The sequence below is a fragment of the Atta cephalotes genome, assembly GCF_000143395.1.
Source record: "Atta cephalotes unplaced genomic scaffold scaffold00004, whole genome shotgun sequence".
Lineage (NCBI taxonomy): Eukaryota > Metazoa > Arthropoda > Insecta > Hymenoptera > Formicidae > Atta > Atta cephalotes.
Window position 1 is genome coordinate 3,592,313 of NW_012130068.1, and position 13,541 is coordinate 3,605,853.

The 13,541-nt window shown below is 29.4% G+C and overlaps 3 protein-coding genes across 3 annotated transcripts in view; all 3 read right to left on the bottom strand.

Annotated features, from left to right (window-relative positions):
• Positions 1-320: 320 nt before the first annotated feature.
• On the bottom strand, positions 321-989 carry LOC105626143 (odorant receptor 43a-like). Its single transcript, XM_012207456.1, has 3 exons — positions 925-989; positions 473-605; positions 321-374 (listed from the first exon to the last, which is right to left on the bottom strand). The coding sequence occupies exons 1-3, from the start codon at positions 987-989 to the stop codon at positions 321-323; spliced, it is 252 nt and encodes an 83-aa protein (XP_012062846.1).
• An 810-nt stretch (positions 990-1,799) lies between these two features.
• LOC105626144 lies at positions 1,800-3,803 on the bottom strand. The gene is made up of 4 exons (XM_012207457.1): positions 3,799-3,803; positions 3,047-3,292; positions 2,020-2,136; positions 1,800-1,956 (listed from the first exon to the last, which is right to left on the bottom strand). Exons 1-4 carry the CDS (start codon positions 3,801-3,803, stop codon positions 1,800-1,802), a joined length of 525 nt encoding a protein of 174 aa, XP_012062847.1.
• A 2,672-nt stretch (positions 3,804-6,475) lies between these two features.
• The window catches only part of LOC105626145 (desmoplakin), a 9,017-nt gene continuing 1,951 nt past the window's right edge, over positions 6,476-13,541 (bottom strand). The window contains exons 2-14 of the mRNA XM_012207458.1: positions 13,391-13,492; positions 11,656-12,564; positions 10,922-11,315; positions 10,479-10,840; positions 9,974-10,405; positions 9,735-9,908; positions 9,350-9,562; positions 8,928-9,179; positions 8,578-8,861; positions 8,110-8,212; positions 7,847-8,035; positions 6,631-7,773; positions 6,476-6,571 (exon numbers count right to left, since the gene is read on the bottom strand). Coding sequence (XP_012062848.1) covers positions 6,476-6,571; positions 6,631-7,773; positions 7,847-8,035; positions 8,110-8,212; positions 8,578-8,861; positions 8,928-9,179; positions 9,350-9,562; positions 9,735-9,908; positions 9,974-10,405; positions 10,479-10,840; positions 10,922-11,315; positions 11,656-12,564; positions 13,391-13,492 — 4,653 coding nt within the window. The remainder of the gene's footprint in view (positions 6,572-6,630; positions 7,774-7,846; positions 8,036-8,109; positions 8,213-8,577; positions 8,862-8,927; positions 9,180-9,349; positions 9,563-9,734; positions 9,909-9,973; positions 10,406-10,478; positions 10,841-10,921; positions 11,316-11,655; positions 12,565-13,390; positions 13,493-13,541) is intronic.

The window sequence follows — 13,541 nt, forward strand, 5'->3', positions numbered from 1 at the left end:
ATTAAATTAATCTAAGGTTCTGTAAGGCAATAAAATGGAATATTAAAAAAAGAAAGCTAATACATATGTAAAATTAAGTCACTACTTAATTTACTTTATTCTCTCTTCCTATGTAAATTATTACTATTAAATATAAAGTAACGTGCAAATATGTATATTAGTTAATCTTTTCCTTACATTAAGAATTATTATAAAATATTTTTTCTTCTGTCCTTCATTTATACATTATTTATGTCAATGATTTCGCTTTTTAGACATGAGATATATTGCAAATCGTCTTTCATTTACTTCACATTATCAATACAAACTATAATATATTGCTATGATTTCATAGAATATATAACAATAAAGTAAGAAAGGGACGCATTTAATAACTGTAAAAATTATTATGTTTGCTTTCATTTTGTTGCATTATATAAAAAATATATTTTTAGTATTATAGTATAGGACATAAAATATATATTTTATGTACCGTAGCAAAAGATTCTAAGGACGCTACAATCAATTCACCGACTTTCAGGCAAAAACTTTTATTACCTCTTTGCAGCAGGATCAATATTAGCCTTTGTATAGGTAAAGGAGTTACGTACCATTGAACTTTGTATCTAAAATTAATGATGATTTAAAAAATTAGAAGAAAATAAGAACATTTATATATATATATATGAACATTTATATATATATATATATATGATGCTCTTTCATCATGAGTATATATATATATATATATGTATGTGCCATGTATCATAATAATTCTTCAAAATTTAATTACTAATATTTTTCACTTTTTTATTAATAATTTAGGGGCCAATTTTAAAACTCTTAACTGTAATTGTAATGTTACAATCGTTAAAAGTTACAGAATAGGCTCCTAAATTCTTTTTATAATATATAACTACAATATAAAACAATTATATTACTTACGCAGTGATAAATACATAATTATTATGATCTATAATTTCCTGTCCGATCAAAGTGCATAAAAACATGTATAGAAAACAAGCAAATGTTATTGATAAATATAGTAAAAGTTCTGCAGTATTATATTTGAGTAATACAATCTGAAAGAGCTAGTAGAAAAATGAATTATTGGCTGCGTTCAACAGAGAGAACTAATCAGATAGCACTTAGTGATTCTTTAATATGATTAGTTCTTGGCCTTTAGTTCTTCTGGATATAAGTGTAAAAATCAATTATTTTGAAGAATCATTAAGCGCTAACTGATTAGTTTTTCTGCTGAACGCAGCCATTCAGATCAAATTGAGAGAACATACTATAAATGTAATTTATTAATTTGCGATAGAATTTAGCACAACATTTATCAATTGTACTATAAATTAATGTATTGAGATATATATTTTTTCATAAATAGAAAATTTAAATTAATTGCTATATATATGAAATATCTCTTATTAATATTATATATATTATATTTTAAATAAATATTACAATTTATAACAATTTATAAACTTGAAGATACCAAAAACTTGATATTATATTATTATATTATTAATAATCAGAAACTATGTGTCAAGTGAATTTCTGGCATTAAAATTAATAATTACATCTTATTTTTCTCATAATCATTTTTTAATTTTATATTTAAAGCTTATATTTAAAAAATTTTTAAATCCGAATACGGATTAAAAATAAAAAATTGTGTCAACGAATATATGTCAATAATACCTCAAAATTCACATTTAATAATCTTTCCATAATATTGTTACTCTCAAAATATTAATCTAATCTTTAGCATTGTTTGTTAGAAAAAAACATTAAGATTATTAATCTAAAGTTTGTTAGAAAAAAACATAACGAAATAATATGCAAATCATTAACACAGATTTGTAAAAAATAATACGCACTCGAAAAATATTTAGGCTTATAGAAAGAACTCCAAGTGCCATTAAGAACACGAACGAGATTTCAAATCTGGATTTTAAATAGTTGGAGAATCTAAAAGTAAACGTAAGTTATTACGAATGTTATATATTTGTTGCAAAATATGTTCATACCTACGTCATACATTTTCGATGAATATTTACTGCACGAATTAGATGTTTATTAACCAAACTCTCTTTTTGTATACTAAGGTCTTTTAATGTATAAATATGTATAGTTTTCTTGATACGATAACTGTAAATAATTTAACTGATAACTATAGCAAGAAATAAAAATAATTTTAAAGAAATAAGGGAAAAATATTGCTTGATATAACTCTTGATAATATAAAAAAAATTTAACTCTTAATAATATAATTTAATAAAATAATTTTTTTAATATGTTCACGTTGCGCATTTATTATTGATCTGATTTTATAGCAATTCATATTTATGCAGAAACACTTATCGTTATGAAGCTTATTTGTAATAATATATAAACCCAGACTGCTGAGAATTTTCAATTACATTAAAATATAAATATAAATATTAATTACTTCTCACATATTTGATTTTATTCATTAAAATTTTATTTTCAAGATAAAGCTAAAAAGTAATTTTAGACATACTATATTGTACATTATTGTAATATACTATATTGCACATTATTGTAAGGAATCACATTAAGATTTCATTATTTTAATAAAATAATTATTTAAACTTTTAATTTTAAGGATATTAATAACTGATATTTTATAAAGTAAATTTTCATCATATCAAAACAAATATTTTTTACTAATGAGAAAATCAAAAGTCCATTTCTAATTTAAATTTTTTAACAATTTTTAAGATGTTTATTAACATCAAATTATTGATATTTTTCCACGATGTTGATTAGCATCAATAGCAATATTATAGCAGTTGTTTTTCAATTTAATTAAATAATGATATTTTTACTCTAGTTCTATTCATAACTGTGTTTCATGGCTGAAAATGATATTGACACATATTTTACAGAATTCGGTATATATCTACTCATATAATTCACACCGAAGTATTTAAGCACTTAAAATACAATTCATACCATGTACTTTTGTTATTTATTGTTAATCGTTTATTCATTCAGACACTTTGTTAAATTATTTATTATATGTTTATTATGTTACCTAGCAATTTTGAACATTCCGCAGAAATAAAGAAGATATGCAAGGAGCAATGATCCTGTCGCTACCGTTGCTGTGCCCCCTACAATAAAACCTACACTTAGATGAAGGAACATTAAATAGAAATATTTTTGTTGATCCACAAAATATTCGGTGGAAATCGACACGTGATGTGATCGAGATACGTTTGTAGATAATACAGTATCAATAAACTCCAAACATAGAGAGATGACTATACATACAGATATACTGCAAATAAGAATCACTACTCACTATTATGAAGAGTTAATATAAAATATATTAAATATAATAAATATATAAATATATAAAATATAAAATATAGTAAATATAAAATATATTTTTTAATAAAATATATTCTTTAAAATTTTATATTATTATAAATATATGTAATATATATTTTAAAATATTTTAAAATATTTTATATGTGAATTTTTTTTAAATCAATATATGATGAACTCGAAAATTAAATTAAACTTTATTAAACATAGTTTTATTTAAATCATTTTTCTGAAATCAATAATAAAAAAGTTTTTGAAAGTGAATTAAAATTGAACATTCTGTATATTTATTATATTTCCTTTATTAAATATGAAAAATTCTAAGATATATTGTATTTGATACCATTACATTATTTCATATTTCAAAGCAATACTTGTATTATTGCAATATCAATCTTATTTTTAAAACTAAAATATTATACTTATGACTATGTACAGTTAAAATATTTTATTTACAGCATTTTGGCGTGCACTTTTATTCTTTGGTACATTTACATTTAAATGCTAACTTGACTTATAAATTAAACTAGATATAGTTTAGTTGTAAAAATTTTAACAAAAATTTCATTAAATAATTTCCAATGTAAAAAGAAATAAAAAGATGTTTTATTTCCTTACTTGTAAGCACAACCGTATACTGTTTTGCATTATTTCCATATTTATTTATAATAGCAATTTCGTTGCTGTCTCTTAAATCGTTGTAGACATGCTGAATTTGGTCCATTAGTTTTTTTATCTATTCAATAAGTTTTATACTATATATCTTATTATTAGTAAAATTTTAAAAAATTTGTTTATATATATATATATATACATATTGAATAATTATTTTAATAAAGGTAGTTGACAACTTGCCGTTTCACTGTTAATGTAAAAGGAATTATACTGTATAATACAGCACATGAAAGGAAGTGCGAAAGAAAGAACTTTAATGATGTCTTCTGTAGAATATGAAGTCAATATTGCTGTAAGCTGTAAATAATAATTTTTTAAAAAGAAATGAAAAAACGATATTTACATTTTAACCCATTTTAACCATTTTAACATAACTATAACTATTTTATCATTTTATACAACAATTATTATCAAGTCGTATAACTGGATTTCGCGAGTTAATTTTTTTATTTGTTTAAATCCAATATTGAAGTGCTAACGTTTCATAAACATTGCAATTTATTTCAGGACATGGTGTAGCTTGATACTGTCAAATTGATATAAATGATGAAATAAATTACATGTTAACAAAAAATTGATATTCTAATAATGTATTTGGACAAGGAGATAATCCGCGAAACGCGTGACTTCTGTGAAAAATTCTCGTGAAAGCCTTATAATATCAATTTGTATAATTATAATTTTCAAAATTTCATACTAATCTAATTATGTAACTATATGCAACAAAAATCGACATATATAATAACATTTTATTACTGTAACATACAACTGTATATGCATACTTGCACAGACTTTTTTGTATATATAAACAGTAAGATCTTACTAATATTTGCACTAATGTTTTATATTTAATTGCTCATTTATTTCAAATAAATTTATATTTTCAGAGAAATATCAATTCTTAAATTAATCAGCAAATATAAATTTGCAATTATAAATTAATTCTAGATCTAATATAATATTAAAATTAAAATCTTTATACCTGAAACGTAGAGCAAGTTATAAGAATGCTAAATATACATATTATTTGTAATCCAACAAATTTTGATTTTTCATAAGGCCACAAACCAAGTATCAACAAAAGAGTTCGATTAAGATTGAAATATCTATCCACAACACTGATCATGTTTCAGCTAACTCTAAAATGCTTTTAACGGAACTGATCAATGAAGTTGCGCTTATTCCCACCATACATTGAATGATTAAATGTTTTTAACATTTTTTTTTCTAATTCAAGAAATGTTCTACAATTTAAGACAATTCAGTAATTCAACCAATTTCATTGAATTGTTGAAATTTACATAAATTTTAGAAAATTTTTTGAATTTTCAATGATAAAAGTACCATGAAATATGCAATAAAATACTGATATAGTATTAAAACCCTCGCAATTTAATACTACTTTTTAAAAATATTTCGCGTTTACGCATTCAATTCAGCTACGAAGAAATTTAACAGATGTTCTTTTCTCATAGAATATCTATGGCTGTAAAACTAGCGCAAGCGCTGTAGCTTCATTTTCAACGACGTGTATTCGCTTATTTTATTCTCAAATATGCTTTTGTAAGTCATACTCGATTTTTCAGGGTCACTATCATCAACTAAAAAATACAGTGAGTTAATTATAAAATTATTAATTTGTATTTTTAATTTTAACACTAAATGCGCGTATTTACGTTACATATTTTTAACATCTAATTTATGTTATACATATGTAGTGTAGAATAATTTAATTCGTGTATTTATCAATAAGTACAAGGGGTGTATATAGATTCTTTAATGAACGTAATTTATATTTTTTTGTTCTTTTTTAGTACCTATTTCATTCTGTGAAAAAGAAGATATCGTCCAATAAGATGAGAATACATCTAATTGTAAGTAAAGGATGGAGAGTGTTTTCAAAATAGATACAATAAAATTGTTCTCGTTGTCGTGTTTCTTTTGAATTTATTTTATTATTTTTTAAATTTAAGTTCTTTCTTTTTATTTTAAAAGATCATTTAAAATAAATCACCATGTATAAATTATTGTTTATGATATATGGAAAAATTTTTATAGTTTTCTTTATTAATTATATATCCTAGATACAAAATACAGAAACAAAAAAATCACATCAATTTTCATTCTACAAGAAAAAATCTAGTATATGGTGTTTATATATGATATAAAATTAAGGAATAAATAAATAAAAGAAAAATCTCTTTATTTCTTTAAATTAAAATTAAAGGCATATTGAGAGTAAAGATCAATATAGAATCACAATTTAATACAGCTTACTTTATTATTTGCTGCATTAATATTACGATAAATGTACTTTACACACATCATGATCACGATATAAAATACATTGTTTTCGATGCACTTTTGTATACAGAGAAGGGATTGCAGCTTTGTTTGCTTGGAAATAAATATTAATTAATTTTTTTCTACAAATTAGAAATTATAGATGTTTTACGACTCATTTTCTTGTGACTGACGCATCATTTTTTACCGTGTTCGAACTTTCACCTTCAATATTCTTGATATTGCTAGCATCGGATAATGATTCAGGTACCTACAAAAAAAAATTAAAGTATGAAAAAATTAAATCGAGGATAATTTATCTATACATACTTTTACCTGAGGTAGATTGGGCAGGGTGCATGGTAACCTACAGCTAGGTAAAACGTCTGGCATAGGTGGAGGAACTGGTGGTTCACCATAAGTATTATGAAGCTCCTCCAATTTTGTGCAGAGAGCAGTACCACGTTTACTTGTAGCGTTCATTTTTTTCATAAGCCAATCAGCTTGTTCCTCCAAACGTTTCAATCGATCAGCTCGTGTCGCCAAAATTTCTTCTGGAGTTCGAGATTTAATCGTAGTAGTTTCTTTTTGCGTGCTTATCCTGCTTTCTTGCAGCTCGTCTTTAGATACTGATGTAGAAGGTATAGAATTAATGTTGGCCGTAGGAAATTCTCGGACCGTATCCAAACTCGAAGAAGAATCCACGGAAACATTGTCAGAATCTACGATGTTATCTATTAGTTTGTAAGATCGTTGATCCATATTTTCTATCGACTTCTCTTCTTTATTTGATACCGTTGACGAGGAAGACCAAATGTTTGACGAGGAGATAATACAATTATCCGTAAAACTTTCCATTTCTGTCGCGGCCGTACCAAAGACTGGAGCGAGAAAACGATTAGACGGACCCATGATTAAGGGATTGCTGAACTGCACGCTTTTTATTGACGAGGATGCTGCATTAGATACAGGAAGGGGTCCAATGGAAAAGACGGACATAGTGTTGATTGTATTCGCGACATTAGTACTGGGTATATGAGAAACGGACGATGACGGAATACTTTCGAATTTTATTGTCTCACTATCATCGTCTTCATCACGTTGCCATGAATTTCTGGACGACAATTCAAATGATTCATCATTAGACACTGTTGAAGACAAATCGATAATCGTAGTTGTTTGTTTTGATATCTTCGCATCGGGTGACGAATATCGAGATTCGATGGTCAGTGATGAAGATTGCGCATTTTCGTCGCATAAATCTATCCTAGAAGTTGTTGTTTGATCAGTTTTTGTGTCGTCGTTAGTTTCAAGAATTGGATTATCACATAGATCTTCGAAAGATGTCATATTCTCCTGCGAAGCCAAAACATTCTCGCCTTCTCCATGGTCAATTTTTATAAGATTTTGTATAACATTGGTAAGAGCTTGATCCAAAGGATCCATAATCTCTTGCATTCCTTCCATAACGCTCTGTTCAAAATTATATAAATTAAATCATCAATAAAATAAATATTTATATACAATTTGCTGTAATTTTGCTTACATCAGCTTCTGTTATGTTAATAAGTTCCGGATCAATATGCACAATTTCTGCCTCGTCCAATTCCGCTTCGGTCTCCGGAGTCGGCGTGCGTTGTTCTAAAGTCATTGAGGAACCAGTCTTTGATTCTGACAGTTCAGTATCTGTCGGTTGTTCCGATTCTGTATCTGGCGTCGGCGCTCTAGGACTCTCCTGCATCAATTCGAGCAATATTTTATCTTAGAATAATGAAGAATTATAAAAATTTATAAAATTATTAAAAAAACCTTTCGTGTCCGTCTGCGCGGGCCGTGTCTGATTCGTCCCTCAATCGCTTCTTCTTCTTCGTCAGTATCATCACCTCTCTCATCACTGAAACCGCTTTCAGCGCTATATAGAATAATTGAAATATGAGTCAAGAATTGCAGAACAATTTTCGTATTAAATAATAAAACCTAATAATTCTACAATTCTCTTTAGTTTTTCTATTATTTCTAATGGAACACTAAAATATTTTAGATAGTTTTGAGACAATCTGTTAAAAGAAGAGTTTTGGTACTATTTAGTTTCTAATAACTAATGATAAAATTCATAAATTCATAAATATTAATATTAATTAAAATGAAAATATTTTTAAAGTCTGTTAAAAAAAATAAAATAAATTTCTAATTCTTGTTATTTATATAAAGCCATCTTATTTATATTACTATTGAGTTAAAATAGTGACATATACAATACAATTTTAAATAAATGACCTATTGAAAGAGTCATGGACAGCTAAAGCTTTCCGTGCAGCGAATTCGCGACGCAAGTTTCTCCATTCTCGTTCAGTATTCGTGTTTTTTTGTCTAGCTGATTCCCATTTTTCTCTGCAGTATTCTAACTCCTGTTTCAATTCCTGCAACATTTTTCTCTTCTCCTGCAACTCGTATCTTAATATCTCTTCATGCGTATGCAACTGTTGATGCTGCGCCTGCATCCGGCCGACGATATTCCATGTTTTGGCCAATTCGACCGACACCATAGAAAGTCTTTTCTCCTAGATATTGAAAAAAAAAAACAAATTTGTATGATATCATATCGCACATAAAAGAACATCATTTACCTGTTCGCCCAGTTTACTTTCCAAATGAATGTTCAGCTGCTTCATGCGATTCATCTCCTTCTCCAAATGCTTTTTCTCCAGAATTAATTCTTTCAAACGAATGTAAGTTTTGCTTACGGATATTACCAATCTTGGACCGGCTGGAGTATCCACAGATTTGTAACAGCTGTTTGGATCCGAACAAGACGCAACGGACACGCTCGGAGAGGTCACCGCATGGCAACTAAGTAATTCCAATAAAACACGCCACACCTGAAACGTAATTCGACAATTATTTTAACAAAGACAATCTATATATTATATTAAACTCTTTAAACGAAAGCATGCAAATATATAATTGTCAATATTACTGTGACACGATGTTTAAATTAGCATTTACAAATACACAGAAATTATATTAAGAATTAATTATTATTTTTAACCTTCGGTAAATTATGGGCAATATCTTCTTCTTGGAGATCATCTTCTTTCCTATCAACTTCGCCAATATTTTCTATACTATTCTCTTCATTTGCGTGTTTTTGGGATGCTTTACCACCTTCGACTTGCTCAATCAAATCTAAAAGAAGTTTAGGAAGAGCAGCTGCTTCGGTGCTTTCTTCTCTGGCTATGTCACTTATAAGATCGTGATTTTCCTATAGTGTTAAAATCAAATTAATTATTATTACTATTTTTGTCATTTACACATTCTCTTTTTCATGAAACTTATTATAAATCTTTAAAATAAATATCTAAAATATTTAAAATAAGTATTAGTCATATTTCTTAGTTATAAATTATAAATAATGAATCAGCGCATTGCGATACCTGTAGCAACTGAGTTAACCGATCAAGATCCATGTCCGCAGAGGAAGCTCCGAGCAGCATCTGCGTGAATAATCCATTAATGAGAGACATCTGATTCTGAAGATCTCTGCAATCTGCCTTGGTTAATCCCAATTGCGATTCCAAGTTTGTGATTTCCGAGTCTTGAGTGTCGACCTGGCGTGTATAACATAACATAAGAATCTCAAACAAAATAAAATCGAATGGTAACACCTTAATACCTTGTCTTCGGCTCTTTTAAGCTCCTCTTCTAAATTTTCCGATTTCTTTAAAGCATATTCCATTTTCTGTTTCACATCCGCTAGTTCCCTAGTCGCGGAATCTTTCAACTCGGTCAAAACCTTCAATCTTTCGTTGTAAAGAATTTTTACAGCGTTTATATTCTCCAACTGTCGATCGCATTCGATTCCCACATCATCTTGAATTTCCAAGAAACTCCTGTCACCCAATCTAACCAGCAGTTGAGCTAGATAGTTCTTTAACTCATTAGTCTGACGTTCTCGCGCAATGAGAGATGTGCGTGCCTTGTTGGTTACTTCTGTCAAACAACGAATACGTTGTCGGTGACGCTCTGGATCGGTTTCCAGATGGTAACGAAAGTCATCCACCTTCTCAATTTGATATCGCACGTCATTCCTTAGCTCATCAGATACCTGAAACAAATCTACATTTGTGTATTTATTATGGATAGATTTTAAGTGAATAAAATGTATGGCGATCACAAACTTTTAGGATACGCGTCAATCGTTGCGCTTCTGCGCGTTTTAATGCTTTCTCATTTTCATCGTGTTTGCGTTCTTGTTCTCTCATCGTAGTCTTCACAAAATCGCTATTCGCGAGATCAAGATCTTGCGGATCTCGATAGACGGAACGTAACTGAGCTAACATGCTCGACGTTTCGGAATGAGCCTTTTTTTCAGCATCCAATTCTTTTCTAAGTCTTTCCATCTCGGATGAGACTGCCGCGATAGCTCTATGTCTAGCTTCCCTTTTCAGGGTTAATTCCTTTTTAAACTCGTCTAAACTGGAACCGGCATAATTCGGATTCGATGTATTTTCTGATATATCATCTATTGAGTCGACAATATCTACAGCATATAAATATCTAATTATATTTCGCAAACAATAAAAGAACAATACAAAAGAAATTAAGAGATAATATAAAATACCAATATCTTCTCTTGAAACAACATTGTCTTCGTTTCTTCTTTCAGTCTTCATAGTCTCTTTCAGTCTTTGAATCTCCTGCAAAGCATCTTCAAGAGCCTTAATCTGCTTCTTTTTATCCAAAAGTTCATCGGACAATTGTGTCCGTAATTCTGATATCTTTTGGCTTTCCACCTTCTTAATCTGTTCAATATCGAGCAGTGATTTTTGTAAGTTCTCTTCCAAAATTGAAATTCTCGCATCGGCAGTATCTTTTTCCGATTGAAAGATATCGATCTCTTTTAACAATCTTTCGATTTCTTTTTTAGCGTAGTCTAAGTGTTTCGTCAGTTCGTTATATTGTTGCCTGTTTTCGTGCAAATTAGCTTCTACAGTTACATATCGCGTTTTCAGTTCCTAAAAAAAAAAGATTTTTGTTATACAATTTAAATATTTATTGTTTTATTTTAATGTAACTTTTTACATTAATATTTTAATGTAATTCCTTACAGAAATGTAATGACCGATTCAAAATTAAAAGACAGCAATTAATTACTTATTTTAAGTATTAAAAGCACTGTTCAATGATTTTAATACTCCAGTTTTAATACTCCAAATAAATAATTAATTACGGCCTTTCAATAATAAATTAGATTTTCTGCAAGGGATGTCTTACTGAGTACTAAATTAAGCGCAGCAAAAAGGTATGGAAACAATTAAAACATTTTTCTAAATTAAAAATCTTAGAACATTGTACCTCGTAATCTACTTTTAATTTTTCTACTAAATTTTTTTGATCCGTCAAGTTGCACAGCAGTCTTTCATTGGCACTCTGAAATTTCAGTCGATCTGCTTTTAATTTCTCAACTTCTTCAGATAATTTAAATATTTCTTTGTCTTTCATAAATATTTCTTCACTCGCTGAATTTTTTATCGGATCTTGTGTGATCTCATTTCTCAATCTTGCGCGTCTTCTGCGCACTTTATCTAAATCTACGTTCAGAAAACATGAGTTTTCGTCTAACATAGGAATATTCGTCACGGAATCATCGGAATGAGCACCACAATTTATATGAAAGTCCGTTTCCTTGCTGGCAGTGTCTCGATGATCGCCAAAATTATCAGGTATTTCACCAATGACATCCGTCACAATGTGACTCGATTGTTGCTCTGACGATTCACAATGCGATTCCGTGGAGTTTGAATAAGAATTCTCGTTCTTTGTACCTTGAATTTTTAACAAATCCTCCGATCTTTCCGTTCTGGAGCGCAGTTTATTATCCTCTTGCAAGTATCGATGTTTGCACTGTTCAAAAGAACTCATTGCCAGCAATTCTTCTAGTCTAAGAACACGCTGCTCTAATCTTCGTATTTCTTCATTTTCAATGTTTTCATCGTACAGTCTTTTCCGAGGGATGTCCCCGCATATTTCCAGATTCTCTGTTGAAATCTTTTGTTTCCAATTCTCTCTATCCTTCGACAATTCTAAATATAACGTTTCTATGCGCGCTAACGTTGCATTATGCGTACTGGCTAATTGATGATTGGCCATGGCCAGCTGAGAGATAATTCGCGAAAGCTCGACGATTTCATTATTCTGTTGACACATTGGGTGATCGTAACTATCGGCGGACTGCCAACCTGTCATTTGCGCAGCACACGTTAACTGCAATATAAATAAGCAGTTTGTAATTTTGAATTGTAAAAACTTTTTGACGTTATTTATTAGATGTTAAAAACTTAAGAATATATCAAATGCCATTAATTGTCCCAAAAAATTGCTTCTTTGCAAAATTCGATCAATATCGATCAAAGTACGTTTCGAAAATTTAATTGCACGAAGTGCACAAATGCTGAATCACGCGATTTCAAACAAAGAAGATAAAGAAAACAAAGAAATCTTTTATCTTTTTTCTTAGAAGTCAAGATTTACTTTATCAAATATTAATACGTGATTGAAGTTTTACGCAGGCTTACGTTTTCGGAAGAAAAAAATTTCACTGGCGCTTTTAATAATGGTCCGCTCTCGACGATTCGCAATAGTATACTGGCATAAAACACAATGTTCCCGCGAATCGACTGAGAATAAGCACGTGATCACGACCGATGACTATGAAGACGATGCTTTTCGTGACTGTGAGTCAGCGTGTTCTCCCGAAAACACAGATTGGAGAAGAGCCAGCTTGTCACGACTAACAGAGGAGCCGACTTTCGCGAGACAAAACGCGCGATTTTTCTACGGTAAAACACAGGTGCAACTTGGCGATGGCAATGCCCGAGTTTAATTTAGCTGCCATCGCATATAAGCAAACAGTTCACGTGATTACAGTCGAGACATATAGCAGTTGGTAGTATTATATTGTATATCTCGATGTCAATCGCTGAAAAGTATAATTGCTAGGTCCGTCGCTTCTTACAATTAGTAGAAATAACGTAAAAAATATAGAACTAAAAATTTAACAGAGGAAAAAGAAAGAAGAGTAATGATTTACCAGAGTTTCGCGTTTAGGAGGCAGCATATTCGATAGGCTGGATGCCGTTGGCCTCTGATCCCAGAATTCGCTAGTACGCAACGTAGTGTAGCAGCTTGGATTCTGTATCAAAGTATCAAATAAATTCATAAAATTTCTCTCTCTCTCTCTC

What these genes read in the sequence shown, in the direction of transcription:
- LOC105626143 (XM_012207456.1), bottom strand. Translation starts at nt 989, where the DNA reads ATGTTTTTATGCACTTTGATCGGACAGGAAATTATAGATCATAATAAT. An exon ending in AATTATGTATTTATCACTGC is followed by an intron (nt 606 to 924) that starts GTAAGTAATATA and finishes CATTAATTTTAG; the next exon opens with ATACAAAGTTCAATGGTACG. An exon ending in CCTTAGAATCTTTTGCTACG is followed by an intron (nt 375 to 472) that starts GTACATAAAATA and finishes TAATTTTTACAG; the next exon opens with TTATTAAATGCGTCCCTTTC.
- LOC105626144 (XM_012207457.1), bottom strand. An exon ending in GGAATGTTCAAAATTGCTAG is followed by an intron (nt 2,137 to 3,046) that starts GTAACATAATAA and finishes AATTATTTACAG; the next exon opens with TTATCGTATCAAGAAAACTA. An exon ending in ATTCATCGAAAATGTATGAC is followed by an intron (nt 1,957 to 2,019) that starts GTAGGTATGAAC and finishes GTTTACTTTTAG; the next exon opens with ATTCTCCAACTATTTAAAAT.